Source organism: Botrytis cinerea, chromosome 11 (assembly GCF_000143535.2).
Source record: "Botrytis cinerea B05.10 chromosome 11, complete sequence".
NCBI lineage: Eukaryota > Fungi > Ascomycota > Leotiomycetes > Helotiales > Sclerotiniaceae > Botrytis > Botrytis cinerea.
Genome location: NC_037320.1, coordinates 635,271 through 647,028, shown reverse-complemented (window position 1 = coordinate 647,028; position 11,758 = coordinate 635,271). Strand labels below are relative to the sequence as shown.

The 11,758-nt window shown below is 43.1% G+C and overlaps 3 protein-coding genes across 3 annotated transcripts; 1 reads left to right on the top strand and 2 right to left on the bottom strand.

Moving 5' to 3' along the window:
* Positions 1-1,604: 1,604 nt before the first annotated feature.
* BCIN_11g01970 (hypothetical protein) lies at positions 1,605-3,756 on the bottom strand. The gene has a single exon (XM_001556631.2). It carries the CDS (start codon positions 3,714-3,716, stop codon positions 1,920-1,922), a length of 1,797 nt encoding a protein of 598 aa, XP_001556681.2. The 5' UTR covers positions 3,717-3,756; the 3' UTR covers positions 1,605-1,919.
* Positions 3,757-3,929: 173 nt separating this feature from the next.
* BCIN_11g01960 (hypothetical protein) lies at positions 3,930-5,720 on the top strand. The gene is made up of 2 exons (XM_001556630.2): positions 3,930-4,329; positions 4,420-5,720. The coding sequence occupies exons 1-2, from the start codon at positions 4,133-4,135 to the stop codon at positions 4,871-4,873; spliced, it is 651 nt and encodes a 216-aa protein (XP_001556680.1). The 5' UTR covers positions 3,930-4,132; the 3' UTR covers positions 4,874-5,720.
* A 112-nt stretch (positions 5,721-5,832) lies between these two features.
* On the bottom strand, positions 5,833-9,468 carry BCIN_11g01950 (hypothetical protein). The gene is made up of 9 exons (XM_001556629.2): positions 8,197-9,468; positions 7,987-8,148; positions 7,862-7,931; positions 7,676-7,811; positions 7,508-7,626; positions 7,378-7,461; positions 7,187-7,327; positions 7,059-7,137; positions 5,833-7,001 (listed from the first exon to the last, which is right to left on the bottom strand). The coding sequence occupies exons 1-9, from the start codon at positions 9,156-9,158 to the stop codon at positions 6,139-6,141; spliced, it is 2,616 nt and encodes an 871-aa protein (XP_001556679.1). The 5' UTR covers positions 9,159-9,468; the 3' UTR covers positions 5,833-6,138.
* Between the last annotated feature and the right edge of the window lie 2,290 nt (positions 9,469-11,758).

Below are 11,758 nucleotides of genomic sequence, written 5' to 3'. Positions count from 1 at the left end.
CTTCTGTCTGTAGCCGCTCACCTCTCCTACTTTCTCTTCGAGTTCAATCAGCTAAAGCTTTCTAAGAAGCAGAGGTTATTGAGCAAAAGGAAGCTGTGTCTTATCATTCACAAGCTTGGGCTCAACAGTAGCCCGGCAAATCTGACAAGCTATTTTTTTAGTCAAGATTCAAAGACACACTCCTCGAGACAGCTTCATTCCTTCTATATGATAAACCACTTGATTATCATATTCGACATCCAACTCTAATACAAAGAAGAACCAGTGGATGCCTCACTCGGTATGATGGCCGCGACACCAACTGCAGCATCTCATTCCAACAAAGGAAAAAGATAAAACCAAGAAACCCAACATAGGATCATCGAATTATCAGATCCATGTATTTACTGGAACTCTCCCTACCAACCCGAAACGAACAACAAACAAACAGCCTCGCCATATGCAGCCTGCCTGCAATACGACACCGAGCTTAACTGAGCCATTCGAATGCATTGGTGGCTGATGCAGACATCCATCACCAAGTAACTTCTCATTCGTTCATCCAAATTACAAACGAAGCACTCCTCGCTAAAACCAACATTGTGATAAAAGTGTCTATCAAACTTACCAATGAAGACCTCATGGCATTCACCTTCCGAACGCAAGCCTCATCATCCACACCAGTGCAGTATCTCCATATGAAAGGTTTATCAGACTCACCAGATGAGGTTTCCACATCTTACAATATATATTACGAGCCCAATCTTTAGGACACACCTTCTTTCTTTCCCCTCTGTCCCGAGATCATGTTTTCCCTTAACCCTACGAAAGATCCAATACACAGTTGCCGACTTGGGAAATATGTCAGGAATCATCATATCATACCATCCATCTATTCTTGTCTCTTTACTCCTTTCCTATTCCCGCCTCTTCTGTTGCCCTTTCCTCGTCCCTTCCTTTCTAGACATCAAACGTGAAAGAAAATCTTAGTCATCAACCTAGCCCACCTACTCCTTTAGGCCTAGCACAATCACAACGTCACCATCAATGTGACCCTGAAGACCACACGTAAAATCTCGTCAGCCGCTTCGTCTGGCTTCTTACATTTGCAGCCATACTGCATTGAAAGCTTCATGAAAATAAATCAAGAATTTTTGTGACTCTCTTCACCTTGTTTTTACGCAGAATCAGTTTCCATTTGTCATTCCGATTTTTTGATTCATTGATGGGGCAAGTTTATACATATTCGGTTCTCTTAAAACTTGTTTGCCTCGGAAACCATTTATTCTTGGAGAACTGCATTCACAGTATTATCTTGACATTATTTTGTACTGTTAGAGTAGCAGCAGACTTGTACTTTCATCTCGATTTTAAAAGGACGGTAGCATTTTACTAGGAGCTACGGCGAGCTATTGAGAGGTTTGTTTCTCTTGCCACGAATATCAATATTATGTGGAAACGGAGTTTCTGGACCAGCGGACACCTAGTTCACCAAGTTTGTAACCATGCTTAGGGGCATTCTGAGGATAAAATCACCTATAAAATCTGTGATTCGAAAACCGAAAATTGATTTTCTCCAAATAGATCTCACGACGAATTTCCGGAGGAGGATTTGGGAAAATGTATGTTTTAGTCTATGAACAAGATTCAGAACCCAAAGCTCTCGGGGGGATTGTGCTGCGGATGTGAATATGCATACGCAGAACCTGACTTCGTTCTCACTACATCGTATCTCAGCTCAGTTACCCTTGACAATGAAGTATTGAGAGGGTAGAGTTGCGGATTCTGTTTTGCGATCATATATACATTCCTCTATTACCCAATCTATACTTTATGAGGTTTGCTTCTCTTCCAAATATTTTCGAAGAACCATCTCAAGCCGGTTTTCGAATGAAATTACATTTCAACATCTTACATTGTACCCCCCACTCTCTCAATCATCACTTCATCACCCCTTCAATCTGCATCTTTCTCTCCTCAGCCTGTCTCTTCCTAATCCTATCTCTCCATCTAATCACCTCTGCACCAGCCATGCCCCCGATATATCCCGTGATATGCGATTGATAATCCAAGGTTTGTTTCATCGCAGCACTGCTCGCTCTCCTCCAGGCGAAAACTTCCGACCCAAACAGCATTCCCAGTACTACCCATGCGGGAATCGATGGAGTAAGCTCAAAAAAGCTAATACCCTTATCTCTTTTATACCATAAATCTGCCGCCATAACACCACATACCGCGCCTGAAGCACCGAGACCTGATGAAATAAAAGCACTTTTCCATACCCACCCTGCCATTGAAGCAAAAGAACATGCAGCGCCTATCGAGAAATATAGAGAGAGGAAATTAGCGCGACCAACTTCATCATGGAGATCAACTCCAAAGATGGCAAGAAAGACCATATTTGGGAGAAAATGAGTGAAGGCTTGATGTGAAAAGACACCTCCGATCATTGACAATGCTCGAGGATAGGCAGGGATAATCATAAAGTATTTGTTGAGCATTGTCCAACAAGGCGGCACGCGCCAAAGGAAGAGTACCATAGTGTTAGCCAGGATGAGTGCAGAGACTGTGACAACTGCGGGTGGAATATCTGGAAACATGCGAGAGGCTCGGAGAGGAGGTATGTAGAAATGTGCCAATGTACACGAGACACCAACTGTTAAGAGAACAACTAGAGCCGAAGGCCAAAGACGAGTGAAAGCAGAGAATTCGGGAATGACCTCAGGGACAGTTTCTTGAGCTTTTTTCTCAAAATGTTTGAGCCAAGGATGTTCACCTTTTCGACGAAGTTCTACTCGTGATCTTGGTTTGACGTGATCTAATGTGCCAGTGTTATATCGCATCTTATCTGCTTGGTTTGACTCTTCTTCCTTCTTCTTTTTCTCTAGAGCGGCAGCTTTTGCTTGGTTGGCTTTCCTAATGGCATCTAATCCACTATCACCATATACACTTGTTTTCTCTTCTGCTGGCACCTTTAGGTCATTTGGCTTGTACATATTGAGATTGATTCTTCCCCCTCTCGTCACACCGCCTCCAACATTAGGCACATATGTACCAATTCTTTTAGAATCTGTAACGATATCTCCCTCAATCTCGGCTAGTTCTTGTTCGGCTCGTAATGTTGCGTTTTCATCCTCATCAACTGGAACATTCTTCCTCAGCCATGCTAATGCGTTTTTCTGTGCAACTTCCTCCCAGTATGCTAAGGAACTAGGCTCGTCCGGATCTGGTAGCGTTCCCGCTACTCTTCGTCCATGTATAACTTTTAAAAACCGTTCTGCCGAATCTATATCCATTACACGTCCAAAAATCGCCTGGATTTCCTCCTCTGTGATTGGATCCTCTCGATAATCAAGACCCATTTGATCTTCATAGTCTGCTGGTAGTTGCTCGTATTTTGTATATATTGTCTTTCCAAGCGTAGCCTTTGGAGATGATTTCTTGGGAGGCAATTCCCTAGGCAATGTCGAATTCTTTGGAATCCTTGAAGTCCGTCGTTTCGATGCATAAAACCTCTTCGAGCATCGCAACCCTAAGGCTCCTGGCCAGCCACAGTTTTCGATTTCTAGTTTCCCTGCGCCTGGTCCCCTCCTTCGGAAAGGCGCCGAGGATATCGAATACGGTCGTATAGCTCCATGAGCAAGCCTCGAGGCTAAACCATCAATTGTGCTACATGTTTGCAGAGTGACCCAAGTCTGTAAGCACGAACTGCGTGCTGCAGGCCAAAGACTATTCATCTTCCACTTCTTCCTATAGTGTCATACCTTGCTTTGAATCATTGGAGGAAAGAACCCCGCTATAGTGTTCTTATTCGCCATCGAATTTCCTCAAGATTAGATTTAGAGATCATAGAAAATATATGAGCACGGACCAATATGCGATAATTCCGCGCGGGCAGCTGTTGCCTCAACTTCAACCCCTCCATTCCTATCACTTTTTACAATCTCTCAGATACAATCATCAATTCACGACATCTCGAATATTTACTGTAAACCTCAAGAATCTGAAGAGCCAAAACCTCTCTTGTCTCTTGCCAAAGGATATCAGCTTTCACGACTTCAAATTTGGAGTACAGCCGCAAGAGCTACAGACAACCCCTCCAACACCATCCGCAAACTTGACAAATAATTCTCAAATCTACCCAAATATCAACATGTCCGCCGACGCCCTCCCAATTTCCCCTGCCGCCTTCGCGGAAGCTCTCAAAGATCTGCCCATGTCTACTCTTCACCTCAAAGCCGCCGAATTACGTAATTCCATCGCACATCTCGATTATTCTAACGAAGAATTGAAACCTTTCGCTGAAGGGAGAGCTCCCGAATGTGTAGATGGGAAGGCGGATGAAGATTGGTATGTTGTTTCCCTTTAATTTCTTTCCCGATACTCTACAAAAAGGAGAATGCGATCCTTTTGAAAATAGCTACTAATTGGCTCTGATAGTATTGACGCCATTCGCGAAAATGAAATTGTAATAGCTCGCATGGAGACCCGTATTTCACTTCTCCGCACAGAAATTGAAGCTCGAGGCGGAGTATGGGGTGAATATGAAGCCGGCGCCGAACCCAAGCCAGAAGCAGATGTATCATCTCCCACTACTGCAACAAACGGAACAACCACTGCAAATGAAGAAAGTAGGAGTAACCCTTGGGCCGATGGAACATTTACTACAGGACGGATTGTAGGAGGTGAAGTTGTGATGGATCCAACACCTGCAGCTACAGCTACATCTACAACAGTGAATGGGGTATCAACGGCGAATGGAGTCACAACAAATGGAACCACGGCAACGACAAACACAGGAGGAAGATTGGACGATGAAGCGTTACGTCGAGCAATGGAATTACGGATGCGCGAAGATGCTGGTGCAGATGAGGAAGAAGGTATGCATTTGTGAGAAAGTACAATCACAACTGGTCTTCTTTGGTATTCTTGCGGACATAGCTTTTCGAGAAGGGCTTCAAAATCGCCGGCTACGAGAGAAGCTCTTAGAAGAAATCTCGAAGCCCCTGCCAATTATCCTCTACTCATTTCAGCGTATCTCAGCCCTTTTCCATGCTACAAGATTAGCCAGAAAGTCTCAATGACCGGAACACCTATTTACCTAACAACTAGCTATAATTCAAGCCAACACACCCATAACGACCCCAGAATCAACAATCAAACTCCTTCATGAGATATAGTCCTCAAACCGAAAGCCAAAATCCCCAATAAAAGAATAAACAAAAGACGAAGGAATTGCCGCCCTCCAGAGAAGCCACTTGTAGTATCTAAGACGGAATCCCCATCCATGGCATTTGGCTCTTTCCCGACAAGCAGCGAGATAATCTCACCATGGAAACCCGATCTGCTACAAATCCATACGAGCCCTAGCGATCTTGATCTCCGAACTCCTCAATCCAGGGACGTCTCGCAACAATGCTCTCCTCAACCTTGTTTTATAACCACTCCTCCACCCTGCCGGCACAACACCAGCGCTGGAGGCAATACCAGCCCACACTCCAAAAAAAACCGAACCTCAATCTCAAAAAAGTCATTGCTCTAGTTTTAGTTTTTTTTATTGGTTTTTTGCATCAGCGGCGTTGTAGATACCATTTCTTTTCTCTCTCTCTCGTGTTTATTCATATGGTAGCCCTAAAGAAGAATCAAAATACAATGGCAATAAAAACCTACTTAGCTAGTTACCTCGCTCCCTAGCTCCATAAAAATCTCTTCAAATAAAAATTTAGGTTGCGTAGGAAACATAAAGATATAAAGATGTAGAAATGTAGAAACGTGAAAAAGAATTCGCATCTAGCAAACAATTGAACACATATCACATATCACGAATCACAAAGCAGAAAAAAAAGAAACGATGTAACAAACAGGAAATTAATAATTACAAATACAATTAAGAGAAGAAGAAGGAGAAGAGAGGAAAGAAATTGCAATCCTGGTATCGAAGAATCCCCAACCCGTTCCTATGCCCGGTCCACTAACTAATAACATTAACATGGATATACTCTTATTATTATCAACGTATCAGTGTTTCTGAAAACACATCATATCCGACCATCCCATCCTATCCCTTACCTGCCTACTCAACACATGCTCTCTCCCACATCCTCGACATTAATCGTCACACCTCCCCTCTCCTCTCCCAACCCCCAACTCAAAAAGCCCCTAAACGTCCTCTCTCCCCGCACTCCCCCCTCTCCCCACAACCGAAGTCCTACTCTTCTTCTCCTTCAAACTTCTCCTTGCCCCCGCCCAACTCTTCCTCCCCTCGTCCACAACCAACCTCTCTCCCTTATATCTCAGAACCGGTACGCTCATTCCATACGCCCTCGTTGTGCCCCGCGCATCATGCTGATCAATCTCCACTCGCACCATCACATCAAGACTTCCATCTCCGCTTTTTCCATGATACTGCGGATCCGCTGCTTTATATGCGCTTCCTGCTCCCTGTTCTCCCTTGTGCAGAGGAGAGTGTCCATCTTTTGGTATTTCAGAGAGAGGGAGATCATAAGGTCCTGAAGATGAATCTGTTGGTGTTTCTCCATTAGGGGGCGGAATGGAAGATGACGGTGAATTCTCCGTGAGAACCGCCCAATTTCGACTTGGCATCGTAACAGTATTACTCTTACTACTCTTCTTTTCATCTCCTGGATCTCTATCGAAGAAACTCAACAGTGTCTCATCAGTCTCTTTATCTAGATGATGAATTTTATTTCTCTTCGCCAATAAATTCGCAACCGCTTGCGGAGGAGGCTTATTAACAATTGCCGAAGAAATAATGTTTGCCATATACTTGTAATCTGTTGAAACTGGAATTTTCAAATCAGGGTTTGAGTAGAATCGGCCAACGGCGGCGAGATGTACGTCGCCACCAAGAATGGTGATACGGACTGAGAATTCGGATGCGAGGGATTGAAGCTGTTTGATAATGTAGTGACGTTCTTTCTTATGAGTATGTGCTGTGTAATGATCATCGAGATCATCTAGAAGATCTACGCTGCCATCAAAATGATTAAAGAAACTTCCGCCTAGCGATGAGAGTTAGTAGATGATATAGATAGTAGATGTATGAAAATATCGCTAACCAAATCCAAATCGCTTATTCATAAATTTGAGTGGGCCCATTAAGGGGCTTGAGAAAATATTCTCTAACCATGTCAAACGCTACAAATATTAGCACTGGATCATGTTCAAATTGTAACATCAGACTTACTGGGTAGGCGATAGGGATGCCGAGTAAAATAATAAGATGTTGAATAGAATTTGGAGAATCTTTTGCAATTGTGAGTTCTTCTCTAAGACGGTCGAAAATCTTCTTGTATGTTTCTGGATAGTTCACTTGATGACGTGTACGCTAGATTACTGGTCAATATAATAACTCAGTATAGAATGATGACCACTTACCTCTGTTCTAGCATCAATACCAAAGAAAGCAACTCTTGCGCCCAATCTTGCATAAATGCTGCGGGAGCGTTCTGCTACATATGGCTGCAAATGTTTAGCTTAATCCATGAGACAACGGGAAAGCACTTACACCAGGGGTATCACCAATAATATAACTTGGGTCAGGGACGTCATTCTCCAACACATATGTGTTTTCTATTTGACGTGGATCAATTCCGCCTCCGTCCAGGGACATGGTCTGCGGTGCATCTGAGAATTGTTAGTATATGACAAAACAATGATCTGGAGAACAACGCACCAGTTGTGAATGTAGATGCTGGAGGTGCAATGTGATGCTGGAAGAGTAAATAGTATTTATGGGCAACACCGCCAATACCACGGAAAACGGGACAACGCATGAATTCATCAACGTATGAACCAAATCCATCAATGATCTATAGAATTTATTAGTAGCTGAACCTTTCATGAGACAAAAGACACCTACATCATGATCATCCCAAAGATTAACTTGAGGAATCTTTCCATTCATCGCAGCAAAAGGTTCTGTGGAATACCTATTTCCTCGTCAATTTCCGTAGCCTAAATCCTCTACTGCAGTCATTAACTTACCAACGAATATAATTCTTGACATAATAATCATCACAATCTCTCCTCAATTGTTCAGGAAAGGGAAATTCCCTTCTCTTGATAGGATTACCAATATCAGTCCAAGGTCTCAGAGGACCATTGACTCTAATTCCATCATTGTAGATCTGGTCTCCACCGCCAAGCCTATCGAATGTCAGCCCGTGTCAATTGAAAAATCGAGGATATTCCTACATAACATGGAAAGGAGCTTCCTCATGCTGTCGTGCGACATCATTCCAAAGACAAGCACCACTATAAGCATCCTCATCTGTTCCCACACTGAATCCATTGCAAGAATGAAACATTATTCTCATACTCTCGGTAACGGCTGGTACGAAAAAGGTTTGTCTATCCGTCTTTCCTCCTTCAGCAAACGTGAGACCGGGAATTGTGTATTCGCATTGAAGTTCTTCTATTTGCATAGGGACTTGGACATGAAATCTCCAGAAAGTATTCGCAACATCTGCATAAAGCTTAATTCCTCTGATTTTGATTTCTTCCAAATCGCTGGAAGTATTGGAAACTCCATTTTGTTGTGGAATATTGCCGTTTGATGCTTGTGTCGGGTTTACATTCTCAGAGTAATCTACTCCGTTAATCATTCCAGGCGCTTGATCATGACCATTCAAATGTTCATTTCCAGTAGCAGTACCCGTCCCATTACCATTTTGCGTGGCCTGTCTCCTCTCTCGAACTCGCAATCTCAACTCCGGTACCGCATCTTCCCTGACCGTATGCGAATCAACCACAATCAACACACTCCCAAACCAAACATCATTTTCCATCCGTCTATAGTTAAGCAACGGACCGCACTTAACCGTTGCCCCCGCGCCACTCCTCTGCACCCCATTCACGGCATCCTTGTGTTCCAATTCCTCTTGTTCTCTCCTCGCAGCTTCAAGTTCCTCGGACTGCGCATTTTCATCTACTACGAGTGGTCGATGGGGACTCGGTGAACCTTTTCCTTGGACTCGCGATTTGTTTAGGAAACTCGTCAAATCCTCTTTTTCATTTCTGCCACCTGCTTCTCGAGCTGCGATGTTTGCATGGTTGGAAAATGCGGTGGATTCTTGGTGACGCCAACGATTTGAGGATGCGTGGGTATCGACATGCTCTTTTCCGTGAAGAATGTCGTCACGATAGTGAGCTGCCATTGTTGATGGCTGGGAAGTTCAAGCGCTGTGGATTGTGTGTGTGTATGGCTATGCGTGTTTTCTGTCGGCGATGTGCGCGAGGAAGAAGTACAATGTCGAAGGAAGATTGGCTTGTTGATCCTTTCTTGAAGTAAATGGTACGGCCCGTCGGCGTTTCCACCAGTTGACTCAAATGCGTAATATAATGCTTTGTGCAACCCCGGATCACTCACCGAGTCGCTGCTCTGCTCGCAATTAGGTGCGTATAGAAATGACAATTCACTCGCGCGCAGGACATAGGATCCAAAACAAGACCGAGATTTGTCCTTGCTGGAAAGCGAATGTCACCGTGGCAATGACAACAAAAGCGAAAAAGCCCAACAGCAATAACAATAACAATCAATCATCGTGCATTTCTATCAAAAACAAGTTAAATTCTCACTTTCCCCAATTGCTCTTGGCTTCGTGAACGCCAAGAATGTAATCAAATACAAAGAAATTATATGGTGTACCTATCGCATCTGGTGGGGCTTAAGGTTCTCTACTATACTACCTAGGTATGTATCAGGATCACGGACCAGCAGGGAACGGGCGATCATTCATGTATGAAGTAATGTGTGAGGACGAATGTGATGAAGGTCGACGCTGCGTTTGCTCTGTTGGCCAATTGGAGATGCTTGATTGTTTAGAGTTTGCTGGTGTGTACTTACTTCCCTTCAAGCGGCTACATCCATTCGAATCGAATCAATCCGTACGTTCCTAGATTGGATGCCATGCTCGGGATCTAATATAGATAGACACCACCTCCCTCCCCTACACACACGCGCCAGAGTCTTTGCCCACTACCGCAAACCCACCTCGCGCCCACCTACCCGACGATGACCTTCTTAAACCACCAAGCCACTCATTAACCACAGCTCTCCATGTCACATCACAGCCCGACCCACCACCTCGTCCATACACAGGCCAGAGCCCATACCAATCCCTCCGCACCAGCCACCACACAGCCATCCCACCAGCCATCTCCAAAGATCTAATAGCAAGCCGCAAAATAGCGTACACCCTGCCCTCACATGTCGCTCACTAGTTTCAGGTCAACGATCGATTAGCTTACGCAGTCGACGAGGGAGTCTGCTTGGCACGGATGAAAGTAGCCTTATGGAGAGAACGAATTGGGCACTTGAACTACACAATACCGTATTCGGATTTGTACCTGTGTATGTATGTATGCATGTATGTATGTCCTGAGGGGGATTTGAAGAATGATTGAGAAATCGCAATGCTTGATCACGGATATCGTTTCTGGGCATTGGGAGCTTGTCAGTGCTTGTTCGTACCTCACTCATCACTGACTGTCGGTTCGATGTTCGCACATGCCATACTGCAATCAATTGTGCATCTCCAAAATCAACCCGCGGATTAGCCAGCCCGCGTATTAGAAATCTTTGTGCTTCCGTGGCCGTCGGTCCTGCCTGCACCGCGATTCCGCATCTGGTATTTGATACCGCCTTTTGGGCAGGATGGAGAGAATGGATAGAAGGTAGATTGTGAGTTTGATTGACTGGAGGTTTGTTTTTGGTAAGAGGTAGCTATGATTATGTCTCTAGATCACTCATTTATTCATCTGGTGATACACTTTGGTGATGATATCGGAGATACTTCTATGGGCGTACTCCACAACACATATACATATCCACGACTTTCTAATCTGAAGACGAATTTTCAAATGTAAACAGAAGATTCAAATGAGAGCATATCTTGGGGGCATCGATCAATGATAAGTAAACGACTACTCCGACTTTCTCGACATTGCCTCATTGCGATGTTTATTATACATACCGCCAGACGCCCAAATAATAAAAACGAAGATGCTTATTATTGTTATGTTCTAGCACACAACATTACATTCATATCATTACATCCCTTCCTTCCACAGTCACACTCTGATCCCATACGAACTTTCGTCACAAGTTTACAAATCAATCAACAGTCAGTCTCATGTACTTACAATCCCAATCCTATCTCTCCCTTGACTTTCTCGTATTTTTATTCTGTGATTTCAGCAAGTTTGAGTATGATGTAATTATCTATATACATCTGCACACTTGTATATATATATAACTTAAACATACAACTTGCACAAGTGATATCTAGAATAGACTGTGATCGAATGAGATCTTGAAATACAGAAGAAACAGGTAATGGAATAATTATATTACATTGTATTGTTTTATTTCATTTTATATCATAGTAACTTATACTCATAGTAATAATCAAAGAAATATATATATATATATATATGTTGAAATCCTTCATTCATTCATTCATTCATTCAATGTTTTATCGTAGGTATAAGTTACACGATGTATATAGTTGATAGATATTAAGAAAGTGAGCATTATAGTAGTAAGTAAATAAATAAGTAAATAAGTAAATAAATTCAACAACTATCTCTCTATCTGTAATCAACTACTCAACCCTAAGCACCTACCTATCTAGTCTAGCATATATATACCCAGGAAAAGAAATTAACAATCCAACTCAAACTAAACTAAACTAAACTAAGCCAGAATCAAATACGCACACACATACATATATACATACATACATACATAATACAT

What these genes read in the sequence shown, in the direction of transcription:
- BCIN_11g01960 (XM_001556630.2), top strand. Translation starts at nt 4,133, where the DNA reads ATGTCCGCCGACGCCCTCCCAATTTCCCCTGCCGCCTTCGCGGAAGCT. An exon ending in GGGAAGGCGGATGAAGATTG is followed by an intron (nt 4,330 to 4,419) that starts GTATGTTGTTTC and finishes TGGCTCTGATAG; the next exon opens with TATTGACGCCATTCGCGAAA.
- BCIN_11g01950 (XM_001556629.2), bottom strand. Translation starts at nt 9,158, where the DNA reads ATGGCAGCTCACTATCGTGACGACATTCTTCACGGAAAAGAGCATGTC. An exon ending in GTATTGATGCTAGAACAGAG is followed by an intron (nt 7,328 to 7,377) that starts GTAAGTGGTCAT and finishes CCAGTAATCTAG; the next exon opens with CGTACACGTCATCAAGTGAA. An exon ending in GCATCCCTATCGCCTACCCA is followed by an intron (nt 7,138 to 7,186) that starts GTAAGTCTGATG and finishes TAATATTTGTAG; the next exon opens with CGTTTGACATGGTTAGAGAA.
- BCIN_11g01970 (XM_001556631.2), bottom strand. Translation starts at nt 3,716, where the DNA reads ATGAATAGTCTTTGGCCTGCAGCACGCAGTTCGTGCTTACAGACTTGG.